This window comes from Camellia sinensis, chromosome 2 (assembly GCF_055761805.1).
Source record: "Camellia sinensis isolate YWXY chromosome 2, ASM5576180v1, whole genome shotgun sequence".
Lineage (NCBI taxonomy): Eukaryota > Viridiplantae > Streptophyta > Magnoliopsida > Ericales > Theaceae > Camellia > Camellia sinensis.
Window position 1 is genome coordinate 208,504,884 of NC_138962.1, and position 24,401 is coordinate 208,529,284.

The 24,401-nt window shown below is 38.5% G+C and overlaps 1 protein-coding gene across 1 annotated transcript; it reads left to right on the top strand.

Moving 5' to 3' along the window:
- The first annotated feature begins 10,595 nt into the window (after nt 1–10,595).
- Nucleotides 10,596–14,196, top strand: LOC145820581 (uncharacterized). The gene is made up of 3 exons (XM_082916694.1): nt 10,596–10,920; nt 12,065–12,378; nt 13,419–14,196. Exons 1-3 carry the CDS (start codon nt 10,795–10,797, stop codon nt 13,627–13,629), a joined length of 651 nt encoding a protein of 216 aa, XP_082772820.1. The 5' UTR covers nt 10,596–10,794; the 3' UTR covers nt 13,630–14,196.
- Nucleotides 14,197–24,401: the final 10,205 nt, after the last annotated feature.

Consider the following 24,401-nt stretch of genomic DNA (forward strand, 5'->3'; position numbering starts at 1 on the left):
AGTTTTGGCAGCTGTGGAAAGAGAGGGAATGTTCTCAACTGTTGTTAATTTAGCCTTCGAAGGCACTCCTAACCCTATCAGTAAATCATGAGGGTGTACGGATAAGCGCACTTCCATATTGGCTGTCCACCAGTTTTGAAATCTTTTAAGAGCCAAGCCAGAGGGAAGGAATGGGACAAATTTGAACTCACTCAATTCTTTTAACGTTTAAATGTTGCCTCTTCCAGTTTTGATTTGGGTATTCTCAGGTCTCTGGCTGTAAAATGGACATTCGAGAGGCTGCAAAGTGGAATGGGAATCCCCTGAGTTAACCCAAATTGCCTGGCAAATTGAGAAGGGCAGTACACCTCAGCTAAACACTTATAAGCTCAAGGGTTTAAAGTGCCAATGAACAGCTCCCTCGGCAGCAAAATAGAAGCCCACATGTCTTTGTAGGGTAGGGTGGAGCACTCTTTATCAGCTAAGAATGTTTACAGCCAAGTAGGTCCTTTGTTAACATCAAAGGGGCAAAAGAAGGTGGCAGATGAAAAAATAGGAAGTTGGTGAAAAAAAGTGAGGTAGTAGGCAAAGGAAGCAGGAGAAAGAATAATTCTGGCATATTTCTCCCCATAAGTGCTAGGGTCCTAAACAAGGAATTTTAAGCATTTAGGATGTAAATCAGTAAAGTAAGCAAAGAGCCAGAGTTGGAGCACCCAAAGGGGACCCCCTTGGTGAACATCAAGAGGTTTCTCACAAAATTGGGAACATGCTCTATAAACATGGCCTAAGAGGTAAGGAGCTAGGGCTATGCGTTTTTTCAAAACAAGTGCCTTCGCAAGTGGGCAAATTCAGGCATAATCCTTTGAGATGATGTACAAAAGAGAAACTTACACAGCCAGTATAAAATAAAGGAAAAAAGTTCTCTATCTCTCACGGGGCCTACCCTTTTGTTTTCAGCCTTTACCAAGTCACTATAGGAGGAATTTAAGGATGGAAGGGGAAACTTCACAAGAAGGTCCGGATAGCCGGGTGTAAAAAGAGTACCAAGGGGTGAAAGCCCTAGGAGATGGCAGATATCAAGAACGGTGGGGGCCATCATGCCACACCGAAACTGAAAAAAATTAAAAGCCATGTTCCAAAAGTAAAGAGCAGCAGGAATCAAAAAAGGGTCTTCAGAAATGCTAAACTTGGAAAGATGAAGGGCATCGAGAATAAAAAGCTCTTGCAGGTCATCTTCTCTTGCAGGCACAACTCTCTCATACCATTCCTCCCATTCAACTCTCAATGTCGGCCAGCAATGGTGAGGTCGGGTCATTCTCCAATTTCCTCAGTCGAGCCCTCCTTCGTAGAGAAGAAAGTGGTCCTCCAAGCGAGGGTATAAAGCTGGAAGTTGAGCAGGAGCTTCTCGAAAGATAGGACCGAGGACATATTCTTGTTTGTGGCTGTGACGAGGAACGAAGAGGCATCCATCTATGGCACTTGACCCATCAGTTGTTAACTTGGCGATTTCTTCATCGATACATCTTTTCAAAGCCATGGTTGGGCTTATACGATCGCCAGCAAGTACTTTCAGAGAAGAAGAATCCATTGGTAGCAAGTATCGAGGAAGAGAGAGTTAATAGAGGAGAAGGGTTTATGTGTTAAGCGAGCGAGTGATTTCAGAACACGAAATAAAAGGGTTTTAAAGAACCTTTGTGTCTCGAAAATATATTGTGTAATTCGTAAAGTACTAAAGGTATAGATACGAAGAGTTTCCTTCAATATTGATACTTTTGGAGGGAAAAACACATCCCAGATGTTGATGTCAGCTTCAGAATAAAATATTTGGCTTCGAAACCAGATTTTGGTGCCAAAAGTCAAATAACAGTGGCTTCGAAACTGAGAAGCTGCCTTCGAAGCACATTCCATACCTAAAGATGTATGAATGCACAAGTATTTGTTTACTTCAAAGGGATTAAAAACCTGTTTTAGGCTTTTTAATGAGAGTAATGTCCTTCGAAGCAAAACTTGATACCCCTTAAGGATGGGAATTGGTGTTCGAAACATCAAAACCAATAGTTGGTTTATATATACCGAAAGGATTGTCTTTTCGGACTAAAACAGTGCAGCCCTCAAAAAAGGCTTCCATATTTTTGAAAGTATGGACTGTTGTTCGAAACAAAAATGGTCAATTTAAAACTGATTGATCATATTAACCATGACCATATTTTGGTTATGATTAAAACAAGCTTTAAGGGGCAAGATTATTAAATTCGAAGCACTGATTCTAAATAAAAATCAGCAAAAACTGTCAACTATAATCCATAAATTGGAAAAGTTCATGTTGGTTTTTTAGTGTTTCATTTAAAATGATTGAATCCGGATTCGAAGGATAAGATTGTTCAGTTTGAAGCCCTAAATTTGCTTTTAAAGACAAACGGAGACAAAATCAAACAATGCCAAATAACTTAGTTGTATTAAAGCAAAAACAATTACATCGAATGGCCCTCTTTGGGTACAAATTCGAGCTCATAAAAGTAAGGAATCGAATAAATAACAAGATCATGGAATTTGGTCCAGCTATGGTCAATGAATTTCTGTTCTTTCTTTATTCTATCCTCTATTTCTTCCAAAATTGGCTGCTGAAGTTGATGTGCTCTCACTTGATAAAAGAGCTCTTCAGCCTTTTATTTCAAACGATGTTTCTTTCAATCCCTGTTCCAGCTCGTCCATATCCAAGTCATCCCAGTACGCAGAATCTTTATTCTTGAAGTTATCGAATCCTTCAATGAGGTTCACTGCTTCGTACTGGGCATGAACTCAAAGGGATGAGAGTTGGTCCAAGGATTGAGTGGTGGCCACAGAAGTTCGATACCAGTGAAGAAACAATGGGAGTTGGTCCAAAAACATGTGAAGCTCTGCTTGGGCGAGGGGGTTGAGGACGTGACCCCGAGTCAGAATGTCACAAGCCCATCGAAGGTTCTTGAGAGGGATGTCGTCCTCAAGAACATTGAAAGGCAAGTGAGAGAAGGCCGCAACCAGAAGTTGGGCTTGCTTCCGCTCAGCTGGAGTAGGGAAAGGTGGAGGCTTGTAAGGAGGAAAGACCTTATTCGCAGAGAGGGCAAGCCTTAGTCTCTCTATCCAGCAAGAATTTGGCGGAGGAGGAGATATGGAAGCTTCCACTTCAGGAGAAGGAGCAAGGGCAGAAGAAACAAGGGCATTAATATAATCGAGCCAGTCTGAAGAGCAAAGCTTCACCTTCTGGGCTAAGAACGATGGATTGTACCCTTGCGCCTCTTTTGGGCGTCGGGTAGCGTGCACTATCTTTGTAGGCATGGGGGATGTGTACTATGCTACAAGCAGATTGTCCTCCAAACTGCGTCATCGGTCGATGGGCACGTAAGGGTAAACCACCGAGCTTCGCGTATAGGAAGGGAACTCTAAAGGATCAGTGAACTCGACAAAGTGATGGTTAATTCGCTCTCTTAAATCACAGGCCTCAGGTTCCGACCAGCTTGCCCAGTCAGAAGCCCCAGAGGAAGAAGAAGCCATAGCCTTATCCCATGCAGAGGATTGTGAAGAAGAACTTCCCATGTCCATATTTGTAACTTTCTGAATCAAAGGATCGAGGGCAGTTTGTTCGTAGTCCGAGGGTGAATCAGAAGAAGAACTTCCCATGTCCATATTTGTAACTTTCTGAATCAAAGGATTAAAGGCAATGTGTTCGTAGTCCAAGGGTTGATAGTTTGCAAAGGCTTCCATGACTTAAATATAGAAAGGTGGGTAAAGGTGGCTAATTAATGCATGGAGGTTCTTTCGAGGAGGAACAACATCATCAGATGACTCTTCGTGTGCTCGATCAATGAAGGAGAAAATTGATTCGACCATAAAAAATGTATCAGTCTGTTCGAATACTAAGGTGGTGGGGGTGTTCAAAAGATTGAAGGAGAGTTTAATGCAAATGATGAATGACAGTTGCATTTCTAGAAGAATGCAAAGCCCATGCACGTTCTAAGACGTGGATAAAAGACCTTGATCCACTAATATCACCAAGTATTGGGTATATTAGTGCGGGGAGTAATGTTGGCTACATATTTTGTATAAGCCAATTACAATTCGACGCGTGGCAGAATAAGGGTAATACAGGAAGACTATTCAAGTCTTCAATCATAATCGTACACGTGGCAGTTAGCATTGGTTATTACGAGATCTGAGTAGCATTGGATCAGCATAGAGATGCAGAATGATGTGGCTTTAACGGTTACTCATATTCAAATTCCAAATTATGAGGGAAGCCTAACTGCAAGTGATGGCATAGTAGAGCTAGTTATAAGGCAACATGATCAGCGATCATGGAGGAGCAGTTCGACGGTTGGAAATGCAGTTCGATAGTCATCCTTGAGAAGTAGAAATAGCAGAGAAGGCTCCAGAAAAACCCCCAGACTCAGATCCAAAAAACCAGTCTTATTCTACTTTATTTCCTTTCCAGTTTTACATTTCATGTTCTTTACATTTCTGCACTTTAAAATTCCTGTACTGCACTTCATTCATAGGAGTAGTTTCAAGTAGATTGTTGCTGTAAACCTCTACGAGGCTGAGTTTGGATCATTGTAAATTTTCATTTTAATGAAATGCTTCAATTGTTCTTCATTTAATTGTTATTTGCTTAATTCTCCTAAATCAAGCCACCAGTAAAAGTCTTTTTCATTGATGTTAAAAAAACTAAAACACAATCGTCTGATAATTGGTTGGCAATTAATTTTCTGTAAGGACTGATTGATCATTGCTGGCATGCTCATAATTACAAAAGTTACCTTCGAAAGTCAAAAAAGCCAACAACTATGTAAGGATTGAAAGTCTAAAAAGAATATAAAAAATAGATCCAATTGAAAAATAGATAAGTTTATTTTAAATAAGAGAGTTGCGCTATATTTATAAGTAAATAATCCTTTCAAAAATTAATCCAAGTTTTTCTCAGATCAGAAATTAATTCAAGTTAAAATTAATTTTTTTGCAATCCAACTAAAAAGCTATGGAACACCCAAAATAAAATTTTAACTAGAATGATATGAATCTCGTGTAAAATTCACACTCAAAACTGACTTGTAAGGGGAGAATGTTTAAGAGCTTAGGTCTCGTTTTCGTTTGGAAAGTGTTTATTTTAGTTTAAGTTAAAAAGTTATTAAAAGATTAATAAATTATTAAAAAAAGTTAAATATTCTTTTTTTCTAAAGTAAAAAAATATCATAAGTATATCAATTTTTTTACCTCATATTTTAGCCCAAAAAAAATCAAAAATTACAAAAATAAAATATTCACAAACGAGGTCTTATATGCACGGGTGATAATTCGGTAGTCCGGAAATACGGTCTCGTGGTGTTTCATGGTAGTATAATTGGTAGAAAAGGTGGAATATTAATTATTTGTATTATGGTAGTATAATTAGTAGAAAAGGTAGAATATTGATTATTTGTATTGGATAATTGAAGAATATAAAGAAATATAATAAATGATGATTGGTAAAGGAATATAGTTACGTGATACTTTAGGACTATTATATAATTTTCCTATATGGACATTGGCAAAGCCTATGTTAACCAATTTGAGATTGTAACATAAATTAAAAATCCCATCCAAGAAGAATTATTTGGTTTCTTTGCATTCTAAACTCAAATCTCCAAACAAAATTTTAAGAATTTTAAAATTAAGTTGAAACAGATCAAATAAATTCTCACAAATCCTAATTTAAAGAAAATATATCAAAATCAAATTAATTTAAGGGTAATTAATAAACAAAAAAATCAATAAGTATGCAATGCAAAAAAATGTTTTAACCAACTCCTCCCCCAACTTTTAAATTATTAATCAATTGACCTCTCTTTTAAAATAAAACCATCGTGAATGTGAAGGCAAACTAGTGACACTAGGCTATGAGGACTGCTGTGCAAGGAAGAAGAGGAAAGAACAAGGTAAGGAGAGAATAAGGCAAGGTTTGAACAAGGAAAAGAACAAGAAAAGGAAAGAATAAGCGAGGGAGAGAAGAAGGCAGGGTTTGAACATACCTGTTAGGAGCCTATAATCTAAATATGGAATATATTAACAAAGTGAATGAACTGCATTCTCAGAGATTCCAAGATTTAGAAGAGCAAAGAAGACCCCATAAGAGAATCAAAAAAAAGAAGACCCTATACGAAGAAGATACAGAGAGAAAGAAAGAGGATTCAGGGAATCATAGGGTAGGTTTCTTTGGGTTTCTTTGAGTTTCTCTCTCTTCACTGCAAAGACAGAAATGGGTGAATCGCCAACTTGTCTTGTTCGATCCTTCTCTCAACCTGCTGGCACTACTTCCACTGAACCCGAAGAGGTTTGTCCAAAAAACACAATCTTCTTCATTTTCACAGAAAACCCTAGTGGGTTTTGATTTTTCTGACATGGGATTGCTATTTCTTTGTCGTTGTTTTAATATTATTTTGACAATACTTGATTTGTTACTGTTCTCAGTATTTGGTTTTTCATTTGAGTTCTTGATTTGTCCCTTTTGCTAGTTATAGTTTCTTCTTCTTCTTCTTCTTCTTCTTCTTCTGATTCTTGTGCTCCTTTCTTTACTAATAACTGTAATCATCAACCAATTGCATGGGAATTTGATGTAATGCTTAGTTAATGTTGTTACAGCAAATTACACCCGTAGTCTTGTAGTTTGTTTCTTGTGTCAATTTCGTTCTTATAGATAGTTCTAATTTGATCAATTCTACCCTTGAATTCTTCACATTTTGTGTCAGTTTAGTGTAATTGATAATGCCCATTTAGAAATTGAACTGAAATCAAAGGGCAAAATAGTCTATTTCAAAGTGATTGATGGATTAAAATGATTAATTCCCTTTTTAAATGTTCCATTTTCTCTTTGATTTTTGTCTAATTTCTTAGCAGATGTTTATCAATTGAACTAAATTTACACAATGTGAAAGGTTAAGAGGCAAAATTAATACAATGGGAACTACAATGACTAAATTGATTAAAGAGTCAAATTATAGACACAACTGGTATAATTTGCCCATGTTTTATTAGAATCACAAAATAATAGGGTACCTTGTTAAAATGTTTCTATCACATGTGTTCTTGAAGTAGATTATATTTGGAGTTGGGTATGTGTGTCTTTGCAATTCTATTTAAAATATATTAGTGGATACATGTGTAAGCTTTGATGATTTTACTAAGAAACACATGAAAGAATCTCATTACAGGGAGATCCTTATTGTGCCCTGACAACATCAATCTCATTTTGGAGGTTCATGCTGGAATCATTGGCGTGTGAAAAATGGTCGTGTTTCTCTAACAATCAGTACTTGGAAGTAGCTAAGAAATCTTCTAAGCCAGGTTTAGTTGCCCAGAGGAAAGCTTATTTCGAAGCCCTTTACAACAGAAATGGTGCTAAGAAACCTGCAGCATTGCTTGAGGAGCAAAATGCAGCGTGTAATGAACCAAATGTTATGGAAGAGACATCCAGAGACAGCTCAAATCCTCCACGAATTCCAACTAGGGTGCTTACTTTACTTCCTTGCCTTCACCTCATTCACCTTGTTTGCTGCTTTGTGCATGTGCAATAGCGTGCTAGTGCACACTGTAACACATAGCTGAGATAACGTTTTTGGTTTTTGGTAAACTACAGGCATCAGCAAATGGGTTATCAGTGCATTCTTCAACAGCTCCTCAAGAAGAAAGAAGAAGGTTGTTTGTTTGCTTAACCCTTTAAAATTGTGCCATTTTTCTACGTGTAGTATATTCGTCTTCTTTCACTAAAATGTTTAATTTCATGGTTTACAGAAGTAAACCAGTGGATGATTGCTCAGTTTCTAGAAGGAGGATAGCAGATGGGAAATCAAATGGGATAGAGTAAGATCTTAGTTTGTCTATGTTGTGGATTGTAGAGTTTTGATTAGATGCTCATATCACTATCTACTGAGTGTAAAGATTTTGTATTGCATACTAGGAACAATAGCTCCAAGAAAGTTCCAAAAGTCCTGCTAGTATTGTGTTTCTGGCACAAGGGATTGATAAGACGTGGATGCAACCTAAAAAAAGTAATAATAATAGTAATAATAAAAAAGTACTCCCAGTTTAGAGCCCATAGGATTGGGGTCTAGGAGGCATAGATTGGATACAAGCCTAACTTTGGCATTATTTGCACAAAGTGGTTACTCTCATGGTTGAACCCACAAACTATCTATCCAAAATGAAGTAGCTTCCCTTGCACTTTCTGTTATGCTGCCTTCTGTTTGTTACTACTCATGCCTAATTTATTTCATATTAAATACATATGTCAATACCATCCTTGCCAGTTATACCATTACAGTTTATAGGAACCAATTTTGCAATTCAAGTATCACTCTTCCTCATCACATGTGAGAAAACCTAAACAAAATTTCGTGCAACACAATTACTCTAACGATGTTATGCAATAATTCTAAATTTTATTTAACACTATGCAGCCATTTGAAGACCTCAGGTGTATCTGGACCCAAAGCACGACGTCCCACAGTACCCTCCCCTTTTAGCTTGAGGTGTGAAGATAGAGCGGCAAAACGTAAAGAGGCAAGTCCAGATCCATTCACTCCATGTATATCTGCAGTTTTACTCATTTATTGTTATGCTGATGTTTTTTGCTATCTTTTTATCATTTGCTGTTTCAGTTCTTTCAAAAGCTAGAAGAAAAGACAAATGCCAAGATCTTAGTTTCTGGAAGGAGGATAGCAGATGGGAAATCACATGGGATAGAGTAAGATCTTATTTTGCCTATGTTGTGGATTGTAGAGTTCTCATTAGATGCTCATATCGCTATCTACTGAGTGTAGAGATTTTGTATTGCATACTAGGAACAATAGCTCCAAGAAAGTTCCAAAAGTCTTGCTAGTATTGTGTTTCTGGCACCAGGGATAGATAAGGCGTGGATGCAAACTAAAAAATGTAATAATAATAATAATAATAAAGTACTTCAAGTTTAGCGCCCATAGGATTGGGGTCTATTAGGGGTAGATTGGATACAAACCTAACATTTGGCATTATTTACACAAAGTGGCTACTCTCATGGTCGAACCCACAAACTATCTTTCCAAAATGAAGTAGCATCTCTTACACTTTCTGTAATGCTGCCTTCTGTTTGTTACTATTCATACCTAATTTATTTCATATTAAATACATATTTCAATACCATCCATGCCAGTGATACCATTACAGTTTATAGGAACCAATTTTGCAATTTAAGTATCACTTTTCCTCAGCACATGTGAGAAAACCTAGACAAAATTTCGTGCAACACAATTACTCTAACAATGTTATGCAAGAATTCTAAATTTTATTTAACACTATGCAGCCATTTGAAGACTTTAGGTGTATCTGGACCCAAAGCACGACCTCCCACAGTACCCTCCTCTTTTAGCTTGAGGTGTGAAGAAAGAGCGGCAAAACGTAAAGAGGCAAGTCCAGATCCATTCACTCCATATATATTTGCAGTTTTACTCATTTATTGTTATGCTGATGTTTTTTACTGTCTTTTTATCATTTGTTGTTTCAGTTCTTTCAGAAGCTAGAAGAGAAGACAAATGCCAAGGAGGTAAATAAAGTGTATCTCCAAGCAAAAAATAAGGTCATCTCTCGACCTATATTTTAACGGTGATTGGATTAATTGATTGAATTTTTTTTTCTTCTTTTTTTGACACAAGCAATGCAAATGAAATGCATACCTCTCACAGACCTGAAGAACTAACAAGGGCAAGTGCCTAAATGTCTTGGTCCGGTTTCTAAGTAATTCATGGACGAAATAATTGAGAAACACAAATAGCCTCAGTTGATCTGAAGTTGTTGGGTTCAATAATTCATGAGAAATGTTTAACAGAAATTGAACCCCTTGGGTGTCATAGGGGTTCAATTTCTGTTAAACATTTCTCATGAATTCTTAAAACTATTTGCTTTTCTCTTGTACCTTCCCTGCCAGCACTGAACCTGTTAATGTAAATTCTTTGTAGCAGATCTCACTGACACAGCCTATGCAGGTTAAGATGACGTTAGTTAACCTGAGACATGCTCAGAGGTAGAATCTCATGACATTCCGTCTTGTTATTTCGATTTTTGGTTCTGCTATTTTTCTTTCTATCATCGAATTTACAAGTACTTGGTTATTCATAAACTTTCTGGATATTCACTAACAAAAAAATCCTGGATATTCTGCTTGTCTTGTTAATTGATGTTCTGGTCTTTTAGATTGAATCTTAGATGGGTTCAGTCATTTGGGTTCAGTTAATTGATATTTGTTTTTCTCTTTTGTTGGTTCTTGGAGGCTGAAGCCAGAAAAAGACTAAACTATTTTAATTTTTTCCTCCTTCATTTTGTAATAATTTGTGCCTTGTTTACTGTTAATATTAGTCTGTTTTCTTCTTCAAATATGAGATTTTGGAAATTGAGAAGATTCAGTGAATTAGATGCTTGGCATTACCCTAGATTTGTACTAGGGCCTTCTTTAAGTCTAACAGGAGTTTTGAGTTTTTGACCTTCAGTTTGTAATTTTCCACATACTGCTTTAATCACTTTATTTACCATGTTCTTTATTGATTGTGCAGCGAAGAAACAAGGATGAAAATTGGCAATGGAGTGCGAATGGGGTGGGAAAGGCGTCGTGAAAAACTGAAGCTGCAGGAAACTTGCTAATTTGAGTGGCAGAATTTGATAGCAGAAGCTTCTAGAAAGGGATTTGTTGGTGAGGAAGAGAAGCAGTGGGACTCCTATAAGATCTTGGATGAACAGCTCGAGCAGGAATGGTTGGAGAGTGTTGAACAAAGTAGAAAAATGGCAAGACCGAAAGGTAGCAAGAGAGCACCCAATTCTCTTGAGCAAAGGAGGAAAATTTCAGAGGCCATTTCTGCCAAATGGGCTGATCCTGCAAGGGCATATGTTGCATTTTCTGCTGAGAATGTATGCTGTTTATTTGGCCTAGTCCATCTTGTTTGCTTTTCATCAAGTGATCATTTAATTCACTTTGTTTAACCCTCCAAATGCGGAAAACATTTTCTGCTGATTTTTGGTGTTTGGTACAACAGAAAATGGAAAATGTTTTCCATGGTCAACGAAAAATAAAATTATTTGGGTAGAAAATATTTTCCACCACCATCACCACTAAAACCACCACGCCACGGCCACCACCACCACTAATTACATAAGTTTGAAGAATGTAATGAAACATAGAAAAATGTTCTCTATGGAAAACATTTTCTGGAAAAAAATGTTTCCGTGGAGAATATTTTCTGCAAAAACAAGCGAAGCATAAATGTTCTGAAAAAGGGGTGGTAGCCTAATCCTATCAAGCTCTGGGTTTTGCTGCCATTCCTAAATGGATGACTAACTTATTACTAGTACTAGCTATGCATATGCCCCTTAGACTACATTAGCACGAAAACGGTGTGCAAACAGCTAATTGATGGGTATTTGAATTGAATCCAAGTACACAGAAAAAAGTAGAATATTTGATGGACGAACGAGGGATCCTTTTGAGCGTGTTATAATAAGAAAAGCCTTATACCTTGAAATTAATTCGTGAAGTTGATGATAAAAATCTATAACATATTATTGGAGCTTAACATTCCAAGATATCGATTTGTAGATGTTTCAACCTACTTTGTTTTTTGTCTTGTGATACACCATTGAATGTCCAATGAATAAATCCTTATACCCTCCGTTTTCTGATTTAAGACTTGAACTTCTATGCTACTTTTTACATAGAATTTCTCCAACTTCTTCTTTTTTTTTTTTTTTTTGCCCTCTCTTTTATCCTGTGTGTAAGTTCCCAACATCTACTGATTATTTGTGGAGAGAGAAGTATCAAACGATTGGTAAGTTGGACTGAATATAAGTTTTCCCTTTTGGGCCCCAGGCTCACTTGTGATTTGTGGTGATAATCTTTATATTTCATTGCAAAGTATCAGAAGAAAGATAGTAATATTTGTCCCACTGTAATTGAGATAGTCATTATAAGTTAATAAACCCTTTTGACTTTTTTTATATATCACATTAAATTTGCCAAAACATGGTTTGTTAAGCAAGTTTTATCTTTTCCCACTAGGCATACTGTGACAGGGTTTGCACTGCCCTTTATAAATATCATGGCACACCAGTTGGAGTAGAAAGGAAGCGAAAGAGAAGGCCAAGTAGTGAGAGACAACCCAGAACACAGAATCCCACAAAGAAGAAAGCTAATGACACTGATAATTCCACAGGGAATGTGACTGAAAGCCAAAAGCGTCGTACTAGGTTAAGAAGTAATATGCCCTTATTTAAGGATCCTTTGGCAAGCTCCAAACTAGAGATGATAAAGAACATTAGAGCAGAGAGAGCAGCTGCTGAAAATAAGAAGACTGAAGCCATTGAACGAGCAAAGTAAGTGCCAATTCTTCTTCAATTATATTGTATTATATATTTAACAAGGAATTAAGAGAATATGGAAGCAATCCACTGCTTGTTTGGTGCAACTTATGGGGACTACTTATCAATTATTTTATTTTATTTTGGAAATCTGTGTGAGAGTTTGGTATAGCTTCTACTTACAACTAAGAGGACCTCCAGTCTTTGATCTTTTTTTCATCGAATTTGAATGAAAATTTGATTAAAAGCTTAGTGGTTGTTTGGCATGTGCTAAAACAGCACACATTATCCTATTTAGGTCACAATTATCATATTGAAGTCACATCATCTCTCTACCACATCACTTCAAACCCAACTCATATTTCACGTTTGTATGTAAAAGGTCAAAAAATATACTAATCTAGCACTTCCCAAACAACCGCTAATCTGATACAGAACACTACCATCCTTTCTCTTTTTTCATTTTTCATTTTTCATTTTTTGGTCAAATATTTTTGAAAATTTTCGATCTTCTCCTAAAAACTTGTTTTAACCATTTTTGGTGAAAGAAAATCATCTCCAATCCTTACTCTTTTCAAAATTTCATCAAATTTGAGTAAAAATATGACTGTTGGGAATTTGGTGAAAGATTTGGTTCGTCATTGATTTGTGAAAAAATAGCCTCTCACTTGAGATTTGATGAAGAAGTTGGAGCACACTTTTAACCATTATGTAAGATGCTCTAACAAGCCAAAAATATCTTAAATAAACTGAAAAGCTGATTGTTGAGAAACTGAGGAAGGATGCATTTAATTTCTACTTTATGATTATTATCTTTTAGCTTATAAGAAATTGTACCAAACAAGCCTGAGTCACTAACAATCGGTGGCTGGCTGAGTTATTGTTTGTACCTGTACATCTGTCACTACACATCATATGCAGAAGTGCAGAAGTCAGAAATGAATTGCAAACACCCCCCTCTCTCTCAATTGACGTCGAGTCCCCGTTGATATGTTAGGCTGGTTTAGCTATGATTTATCTGAGGATTCTATTCATAGATTTATAACATTTTACAGGTTATTGAAAGCTGAAGCTGAAAAGGCTGCAAAGGCTCTTGAGGCAGCTGCAACAAAGAGCCCTCTCGCTCAAGCTTCCCTCATTGAAACTTGGAATCTCATAGCCAAAGCAATTCAATCCATAGAAATTGGACAGATTGATTCTCATGGGAATGGTAGACACCCTTCAATCGCCTTAGCAGAACTGGTCAACCAGGCTGAGAGAAAATAATCCAGGTATTCAAGGTCTGAGCCAAACAGATCACGGAGAAATCAATCATTGTGTTTGGTTCCTATTTTCTAATTCATTTTTTTGAAAATTTTGGAGTTTTTGTTTGGTTATTTTGAAAACCAAACAAAGTTTTTTGAAAACTAACATGAGAGTATTTTTTGATGTGACAATTTTTTTTTAATTTTTTTTTTATTTCTCTCCTTAAATTGTAGGGAAATTTGAATTTGCAATAATGCATTTTTTTTTAAAACCAAGCAAAGATTCTTTTTCAAAATAGAGTTTTCAACTCACTTTTTGGAAAAATAATTCAAAAAAATGGAACCAAACATGATGAGCCCAAACAGTAGAATCAAGTAAGAGCGATTATAACGACTTTGGTTGTGGTAAATTCAACTTCCACGATTTGCTTAATGGTAAGGAGGAACTTATCAAACAAGCATGAGTGATTATGGTTTGCCTCCATCAGAACTGGATGGTATAATAAAACAATGCAGCTTCACTGAGCAACTGAGTCAGCTTGAACTGAATGGGAATGGGGCAAAATTTCAGTCCAGGAAAGAGGAAACACCACCCAATTTCGTTGCAGCCTGGTTGAAGTGGTGGATGGAGATTAGGCTAGTGTACAAAAATGTTGTGAAGTTGGCCGAGTTTCATCTGTTACAAGGTAAATTGACTTACAGTTCACATCTTGATTGTTGCGGCCATTTTGGCATGAGAATGTTGCAGTTTAACCTTGTACATTGAGGTGCTACTGCAGTTGTCATGTGAGTTTCTTCATATTTATGGCCAACTACTATATGTATCATAATCACAATTTCCAGGGTTACTAAAATTCTGGTTGGAAGGATGATATATTAGTGTAGTTATTGCTGTAATGCATCTTTGCAGTTACAATTGAATTAGGCACATCCATGTCATTGTAGACCTATATAATTTTATTTTATTTATTCTGGTTTTGTATACAATTTTATTGTATCCATGTTTGAGTTATAGAAATAATAGCCTTGCAAAAAAGCTCATTTTAGATTATACAATTTTATTCAAAATCTGACACAATTCTCTCTAATGACGTTTTGATACATTTGGTGGGTGAGTTTGGATTTGTTAAAGTTGGAAATCTTAATAATACATTGTCAATTTGAACGGTTTAGATGTTATTTGATCATATGATTACTTGTATATGATTAACTTAATTTTTTGCATTAGCTTGTCACATGAGATAAACGGTTTAAATCACTAATATAGACATCCCGATTGGTCTTACAATGCACCAATTTCACAGGATCATCAATTTTAGCAAATCTAAATTCTTGGTTGATTTACTTCATATGACAGAGTTGTGTATAATTTTGTGACCAAATTACGTGAACTTAAATTTTTTTCTAATGTAATATTTGATTTGTTTGAATGAATGTGGAATCGAATGATAATTCTATTAGATTGTTTATTTTCACGTTTGAATCACTAACTTTTATTTTTTACTTTTAAAAGCATTCATCCAATAGCAAATGAAAAGTTATTATTTCATTAGGTAACAAGGAATGAGCATTTTTTTTTATTACACTTTCATTTCAAGAAACCAAAAAAAAAAGCATTTTTTTATATATAAAACCCACAAATATCACAGAAAATGCTTAATTTTTAAGAAAATATTACTCTTTAATGTGTGTCTGGTTAGGCTTGGCCGAACAAAATTTCCACCATTGTTAAGGCACGAGAGCCGTTGTTATTAAAGTTGATTGGGCAATATTTTCTTCCACCACTTGCGTTATTCTCTGAAATCGCGCCAAATTTATGCATGTTTATGTGAGTCTCACTAGAATCTATAACTTGTTTGCTTAGAAATATAAGTGTCTATATTTTTTCACCACAACGTACATTTTATATCATTAATTTTATAATAATGTGAGTTATTACATATCAATTATTAATTTATTTAAAAATTAATATATGAGACTCAATTCCTGTCCCTAAATGAGTATAATTAATTTCTTTTTGTGTGTGTATATTAACTTACATATCTTATTATATATGTACATGTGTGCTTATATATATATATATGATAAAAAAATTTATTCAAATTTTGACTTTTCTAATGATAAAATTTTGATTTCGTCCATACTACGTAAGAAAGATTACTTGAAATGTAAGAAACACTTATCAATATTTTAATGGATTAAGGATTAAAGCTACCTGATATGTAAGAGACACTTATTAATACTTTAATGGATTAATGTCATTCTTAGTCATCAAAACTAGGGATGAATTCAAAATTCAAATGTTATTCTTATTAATACTTTAATGGATTAATGTTTTAATGGAATAAGGATTAAAGCTACCTGAGCACTTTCCACATCATTAAAGCTGTATTAGAACTTTCAAATATTATTTTTTTAAATATATTAATAATTACTTTACAAGGGATAATTTTGAAAATTTTTAAATTTAAAATTTTGACTTTCAAAGTAGACATACATTTTGGGACAACAAAAAATGTAATAATAGACCAATAAAATAGGATGGAGAGAGTATCATCGGAAGAGTCAAAATTTGAATAAATTTTTTTTATCATATATACAAGTATCCTTGTACATATACAATAAGATACGTAAATTATATATATACACACGCACAAAAAAAATAAAATAAATATATATATATATATATATAAGGGTTAATTACAAAAAAACTTCAAAATTTCTCGCATTTTTCACTTTAAACTGCAAAATAATTTTTCGTTACTTTACACAGACAAAGATGAACAGAAGAAGCACGTTGAGACACAAATGAAACTCTGAACTTTAACTTGTCTAAATTGAAATACTGGGTTTCAAAATAAAAAATACGTAAAACCTTAGATTTTTTTTTTTTTTTTTGAAATTAACTCATTTTTTTTTAGGTGTCCAAGATTTGGGCCTAGTTTGGGTAAAAGACCAACAAATTTGGGCCGGAATAGGTTTCAAAGACAAAAAACTATATGCCTTACTTTTTCGTCTTTCTCATAATTTTTAAAATTGAAAATTTAAGATATAGCGATCCCGGGTTTACCCTTGTTGTACAGTGATCCGGACATGTGTCCGTGGATGTTGGTAGTTGTTTATTATCTTGTTTGCATCCTTTTTACTTTGTATATTGAGTTATAGGATGTGTTGGGCAGGTTTGTTACAGGTTGGTTGTGTTTGGGAGCCTAGTGTTGCTGCCCAGATTTTTGGACCTTCGCTCGAGCGAGGAGTTGGTCGCTCGAGCGAGAGTTGAGTTCGTGTCTGGTGGATCGAGCCAGAGTGGCTTCGCTCGAGCGAGCGATTGCGTCTGGTTCTGGACCTGAGAGTTGCATTTCTTGGCTCGAGCGAGCTTTCTTCGCTCGAGCGGTCTGGTTTGTTCTTCGCTCGAGCGAGAAGTCCGTCGCTCGAGCGTGCTGGTGGCAGACCTGAGGGTTTGAGTTGTTAGCTCGAGCGAGCATTCTTTCGCTCGAGCGCACTTCTGAGTTTTTGGCTCGAGCGAGAACTTCTTGGCTCGAGCGAGAGTTTTCTGTGTCTGGTCGCTCGAGCGACAAAGGCTTCGCTCGAGCGAGCGTGTTTTATATCAGCGGACAGTAGCGTTTTTGAACATCAGTTTTTCACTTCCTTTTTATTTTAAACCCTAGATCCGAGACTCTCTCTCACTACACTTACACTCTCTCTAAGATTTGATCTCCCTAGAGTGTGAATCTAGTCTAGGGCCTTTGTTAAAAAGATAGAGGGAGTTGAGGGCTTCGATTTAATCTGAAAAAGTTTGGATTTGGAGCACGTTGATCTTCGAGTCTTCATCTCCTTTTTGGCTCAAACTTCGAGGTAGGGATATCCTACTCCTCTCTATGGATTTTGTCTTTAAATTTTAGTATTTTGAGATGTTGGGGTTGGTTTGGTAATTTGGTGAAAGTTTGGGGCTTTTGTGTTATTTTACAAAAGTTGGGGTTTTATTCATAATAAACCTAGATGCATGTTTGGTATAGAGAAATGGAATAAATGTTGAATCATTGATGAAAATGGGACCTAAGGGTTGAAATGTTAATTGTGGAAAATGACCTAATTACATTGTTTGATTAATTGGGATAATTAATTGTGAGAAATGAGGAAATGAAATGTTGATTGAATATCCATTTGTGCATTTATTTTCTGTTTAGAAATAATTGCTTTGGGCTATCGGTGGAGGATAGTCGTGATTGTTGTAGACAATGCATGATGATTAGGCAAACAGAAACTAATCAATGGAATGTGTCATGGAATTTGACTGTTGATAGAATACATTAACTGTATGTATTGAGTGATTGTATATAGAACCAATGTGTTTGTATACGTTATGTGTAGAGGAGGAGATGGGGGATGTACTCCGCGGTTTAGGGGAAGATAGGGGATGTACCTCTAAACCGGATAGTGTTGGGAGAAGATAGGGGATGAACTCCGTAGATACAGCTCATATGCTTGTCTAGAGAAGTGAAGACAGAGCTTATATACTTATCTTTGTGAAGTGTGGATACAGCTCATATGCTTATCTGTGAATGTGGGATATTGTTGTTATACATATCTGTTGAGAATGTGGATATAGCTTATATGCTTATCTGTTGAAATAATGATAGAGCTACATGCTTATCTGTTGAAAAAGGGAAAATGAAAAGTAACTTGGACTCATAAGTCGTATGACATAAAATGTGATTTATGTGGATGTATCAGTGTTGGCCATCTATCAATTGCTAATCTTTTAGTCATTGTTCATGGTTGGTTTAGTGTATTTCTACTGGGCTGTGGCTCACCCTATATGGGAATATCATTTTCAGGTACAGGTAGCATGCCACCTCCAAGGACATAGCTTGGGAGGCTAGAAGCAGACATACTTTTGTCGTTTTCTTTTGATGTATTACATGTAATTTCAAGCCAAGGGCTTAATGTGTAAATGAGTTAGTACTCTTTTGTTGTAACCAAGTGTTAACTTGGAAAGCTGTAAGCCCATAGGGCATTTGCTTTTGTTGTTAACATGTAATACTTTTTGTAATGAAATTCTGATAAAATGGATGAATGTGGAACTTTTACATATAAAAGCATATCTTATTTGATGGGTTTAATGCTATTATTTTGAGGGCGTTACAACTTGGTATCAGAGCGTACCGGGTTCGAATACTTTGGGTACGTGCGAAGTGATTAGTATCACAATGGGTTTGTCTCGCTTGATAGAGACTTAGATGTAGTGTTATATGCTACGTGCTTAATTGATAACATGCTTATGTGACTATGTGGGTATGGGATTTAATTTCTAGGATGTTGATTGGATCCTTGGGTTTCTGGGAGTCTTGTTGGAAAAGCACTTGATCAATGCTGTTTCTAACCGGAACTCTAGTAACACCTCGGGACTATCATTATCCGGAAATGAAATTCGTAAGTGCTTATGTGTTTATGTGCTTACGTAGAGTGAATTACAGTTGTCCATGCACTAGGACGTAGGTGTTTAGTTTCGGCACATTTGTGAATGTGCTAATGTTCTGTGTTACCTTTATTAGGATGTCAGGATGAGGAAGAGGTGCTAGGCGTGGTAGACCTGCGAGGCAGGAAGTACCGTTACCGGGTGAAATTCCGACAGTGCAGGAGGGAGTTGGCCAGGCCAATGTGGCCGAGCCAGCAGGTCAGCAGGCTATGGGTGCCTTGGCCAGAGAGATAACAGGAGCTTTGGGTATTCTTAGAGCTGGGAATCAGGCAACTGAGGCAGGGCCTTCTTTCTTGAAGAGGGAGTTTTTCCGGTCAAATCCGGATGAGTTTATCGGGGATTCGAAGGAGCCACTGAAGGCTGATGAGTGGCTAGAGCAAATGAGTAAGACGTTCGAGATGCTTGGCATCGAGGACGGAGCACTGAAAGTGACCTTGGCATCCTTCCAGCTGAAGGGAGATGCGGGTCAATGGTGGAAGTACGAGAAGGCTCGTGTTGGTGGTACTTGGGAGGCGTTTGTGAATGCTTTTCAGGAGAGGTTTTTGTCTGCAGCAGCTAGGGAGAAGCTGAGGGACCAGTTTGGCCGGCTTAAACAGCAGGGCTTGTCAGTGGCCGAGTTTGAGGCTACGTTTACCAGTCTGTCCAGGTTTGCACCGGAACAGTGGCGTCTGAGGAACGCCGTTGCTATGAGTTTGAGCGGAAGTTGAGGCGGGGTCTCAAGTTGAGAGTTGGTGGGTCTTATATCCGAGAGTATAGACACCTGGTAGATGCCGCTGCTCATATGGAAATTATGATGTAGGAAGAGGAGGAAGAGCAGAAGGGCTCCAAGAGGAGCCAGGATGGTCAGGGTGATGGCAGGAGACAGAGGGGTTATAACCCTCAGCAGTCTCAGGGAGCAGTTTCTAGATCGACCTTTCCAGTGCCGAGTGCAGGCTCGGGGAGAGGCAATCAGGGGGAGTTTACTTGTTACAAGTGTGGCCAGCTGGGTCACAAGGTTTCAGTTTGCCCGCAGAAGGGTGGGGGTCAGAGAGCTGTTTCTTCTTCAGTTAGACCGCAGAGTCAGAGTTTGGGCAGGGGGCAGCCCTTGTCTTGTTATCAGTGTGGACAGCCTAGGCACCTGAAGAGGTTTTGCCCGCAGTTGAGTGCCACTTCGGGAGCGTCTGGTTCTAGGCAGACGCAGGGTTTCCAGCCAGCTCAGTCTGTGCAGGCCTCGAGGGCCAATCCGGGAGCTTCGTCATCCCAGTCTGTGCAGCAGTCTTTTGCTCCGAGAGGTGAGCAGGTAGACCAGGGGCCTACAGGGCGCGTGTATGCTGTTACCGCGCAGGATTTAGTACCGGCTCCGTCGGTAGTGAGAGGTACTTTTCTGTTTTGCAACTCGGTTGCTAATGTGTTGATAGACACGGGTGCATCTCATTCTTTTGTATCTGCTGCATTTGCATCTGTTTTGGAATTGGAGTTAGCACAGTTAGCATCTCCTATTTGTGTGGTGTCACCTCTTGGTGGTGAGTTGATTCTGAAACAAGGTGTTAGAGGTTGTGATATAGAGGTCGCCGACTATAGGTTTCCTTTTCCGTTTGTTGTCATGCCCATGAAGGGCTTTGATGTTATTTTGGGTATGGACTGGCTATCGTCATACCGGGCTGTTATCGATTGCTACCGCCAGAGGGTCACGTTATGTACCTTGAGCGGGGAGTGGTTCCATTTCTTGGGAGACCGGGTTGGTTGTGTGTTGCCACCGGGGTATGATTCGCGAGGGCGAAGTGAGCTTAGTAGTCTACTTGCCAGCTTTGAGAGTGGTGAGACCCAGCTTGTGTTGCCGAGGGTGGTTTGTGAGTATTCGGATGTCTTCCCCGAAGATCTTGTTAGTTTGCCACCTCACCGAGAGATAGAGTTCTCTATTGATCTAGTGCCTGGCACGGCGCCGATTTCTATGGCACCTTATCGTTTTGCTCCAGCAGAGTTGGTTGAGTTGAAAGTTCAGCTCCAGGAATTGTTAGATAAGGGCTTTGTTCGCCCTAGTGTTTCGCCGTGGGGAGCACCGGCCCTCTTTGTTAAAAAGAAAGATGGTGCCTTGAGATTGTGTATTGACTACCGGAAGTTGAATCGGGCTACGGTTAAGAATAAGTACCCTATGCCCCGTATAGATGATTTGTTTGACCAGTTGAAGGGTTCCCGTTGTTTCTCTAAGATAGACTTGAGATCGGGTTACCACCAGTTGAGGGTCAGGGAGGAGGATATTCCTAAGACGGCATTCCGTACGCGGTATGGCCACTACGAGTTTCTGGTGATGCCATTCGGGCTTACCAATGCACCGGCAATCTTTATGGACTTGATGAACTGGATCTTCCGGGAATTCTTGGATCGGTTTGTAGTCGTTTTTGTGGACGGCATCCTTATCTATTCGCCTTCTGAGGAAGAGCACGAGGCACACTTGAGAGTGGTGCTTGAGTTACTTAGAGCCCATAGGCTGTATGCCAAGTTTGGGAAGTGTGAGTTCTGGCTGAGGGAAGTCAAATTCTTAGGCCACGTGGTATCCGGGAAAGGAGTGTCTGTTGATACATCCAAGGTTGAGGCAGTGCAAGATTGGGCACAGCCTAAGAGTGTGTTTGAGATCCGCAGCTTTCTGGGATTGGCTGGGTATTACCGTCGGTTTGTGAAAGATTTCTCCAGGTTAGCGTCACCGTTGACTAGACTGACTCGGAAGGGAGTCAAGTTTGTGTGGAGTGAGACTTGTGAAAAGTCGTTCCAAGAGCTGAAAGTTAGATTGACCACCGCTCCGGTGTTGATTATTCCGGAGAGAGTGTTGGGTTATGCGGTTTATTGTGATGCCTCACGAGAGGGTTTGGGTTGTGTGTTGATGCAAGAGGGGAAAGTGGTAGCTTATGGCTCACGTCAGTTGAAAATACACGAGAAGAATTACCCTACACACGACCTAGAATTAGCGGCTGTGATCTTTGCCTTGAAAATCTGGAGGCACTACCTTTATGGTGAGAGGTTCGAGGTATTCTTGGACCACAAGAGTTTGAAGTATCTGTTTACACAGAGAGACTTGAATTTGAGGCAGAGGAGGTGGATGGAGTTCATCGAGGATTATGATTTTGAGTTGCATTATCATCCGGGAAAGGCCAATGTTGTGGCCGATGCCCTTAGTAGGAAATCCATTAGTGATGTAGCTAGTATAGCCATCCGGGAATGGGAGATGTTGGGAGCACTTGGCGAGTTTGATTTGCTACTGGGCGAATCAGTTGAGGCTGCGGCCTTGTTTTCTGTTGTTGCGCAGCCTACACTTGTGATTAGAGTGTTAGAGGCACAGAAAGGTGACCTTGAGGTAAAATCCCTCCGAGAGAAGATCTCCAGTGGGAAAGTTGAGAAGGGTTTGACGGTGTATCCCGACCTGAGTGTGAGATACCGAGACCGTTTGTTTGTACCGGAGTCTGGCCGAGAGGAAGTACTCCGAGAGTTTCACCATTCGCGCCTTGCGGTGCATCCGGGAGGTACTAAGATGTATCAGGATTTGGGTCGCCAGTTTTGGTGGCGGGGTATGAAGAGAGATGTGGCTATTTTCGTATCGAAGTGCCTTACTTGCCAGCAAGTGAAGGCCGAGCATCAGAGGCCAGCGGGTTTGTTGCAACCCTTGCCTATTGCAGAGTGGAAGTGGGAGCATGTCACTATGGACTTCGTTGTAGGTCTTCCGAGGACTCAGCGGGGTAGTGATGCTATTTGGGTGGTTGTAGACCGGTTGACTAAGTCGGCGCACTTCATTCCTATGCGCGTGAGAGATTCGGTAGATCATCTTGCCGACTTGTATATTCGGGACGTAGTGAGATTGCACGGGGTCCCAGTGACGATCGTCTCAGATAGAGATCCTCGTTTTACTGCTAGGTTGTGGCAGAGTCTGCAGAGTGCCTTGGGCACTAAGTTGACCTTTAGTACGGCCTATCATCCTCAGACTGACGGGCAGTCCGAGCGTACTATCCAGATCCTCGAGGATATGCTTCAGGGTTGTGTCCTGGACTTCAGTGGGACGTGGGAGAGGCACTTACCCTTGGTAGAATTTTCCTACAACAACAGTTTTCAGTCTAGCATCGGTATGGCACCGTTTGAGGCCTTGTATGGCCGACCGTGTAGGTCTCCAGTTTGTTGGGCCGAGGTGGGTGATGCACCTTTGTTGGGGCCGGAGTTGGTTAGGGAGACGACGGAGAAGGTTGAACTTATCCGTAAGAGGCTCGTTACAGCCCAGAGTCGTCAGAAATCTTATGCTGACCGTAGGAGGAGGCCTTTGGCGTTTGAGGTAGGTGATCATGTCTTTCTGAAGATATCACCTAGGCGAGGTTTGATGAGGTTTGGGAAGAGTGGGAAGTTATCCCCTCAGTTTATTGGTCCTTTTGAGATCCTTGAGAGGATTGGCGAGGTTGCTTATCGGTTAGCCTTACCGCCGCAGTTGTCCGGAGTGCATGATGTGTTTCATGTGAGTATGCTTCGGAAGTATGAGCCGGATCCATCACATGTGTTGGATTGGACCGATTTAGAGGTAGGTGAGGATGCCTCGTATGAGGAGAGACCGGTTTGGGTCTTGGATAGGCGGGATTTAGAGGTAGTTGATTATTTTGGTAAAATATAAACATTCTAAAAAAAAGTCAATATTTTACCAAAATAATAATATCTACTACCACTATTATATAAATGTACCATCAATAATTAAATATTATTTATATTTATATTTATATTTTTTAAATATATAAATAACATATTTATCTTATTTTTTATACATATTTTTATATTATTTATATAAATATTTTTTAAATATATAAATAACATATTTATCTTATTTTTTATACATATTTTTATATTATTTAATATATAAATAATAAATATTAAACGAACCAGCTAATGAGCCGAGCTTTAGAATGTTTGGGCTTGTTTATTAAAAATTTAACGAGCTCAAACGCAAAAAAAAAGTAACGAACCAAGTTCGAACGAGCTCCTACCGAGTCGAGCTTGTTCACGAACAGCTCTGTTCATTTGCAGCCCTAGCAATAACAAGAGTTTGAGTTGCTGCATTGCAGCTGGCGGATCCACAAGATCAAATCCAAATGCCTTCAGTTTTCAATGCGTTAACTGAGTCAAATGCGTTTGTGTGTGTGTGTGTCTCGTGAAAGTGAAATTATATCATATAAATCACAAAACACTTTGGAGAAGCAACAGCCGCTTCTACTTTACGATCAAAGAACCAGCATGGACATAAAACAGGTGCTCAACAATGAAGACGATGTACACAAATAATTAAATTGAGACTTAAAGGTAAGCATGTAGCAAGT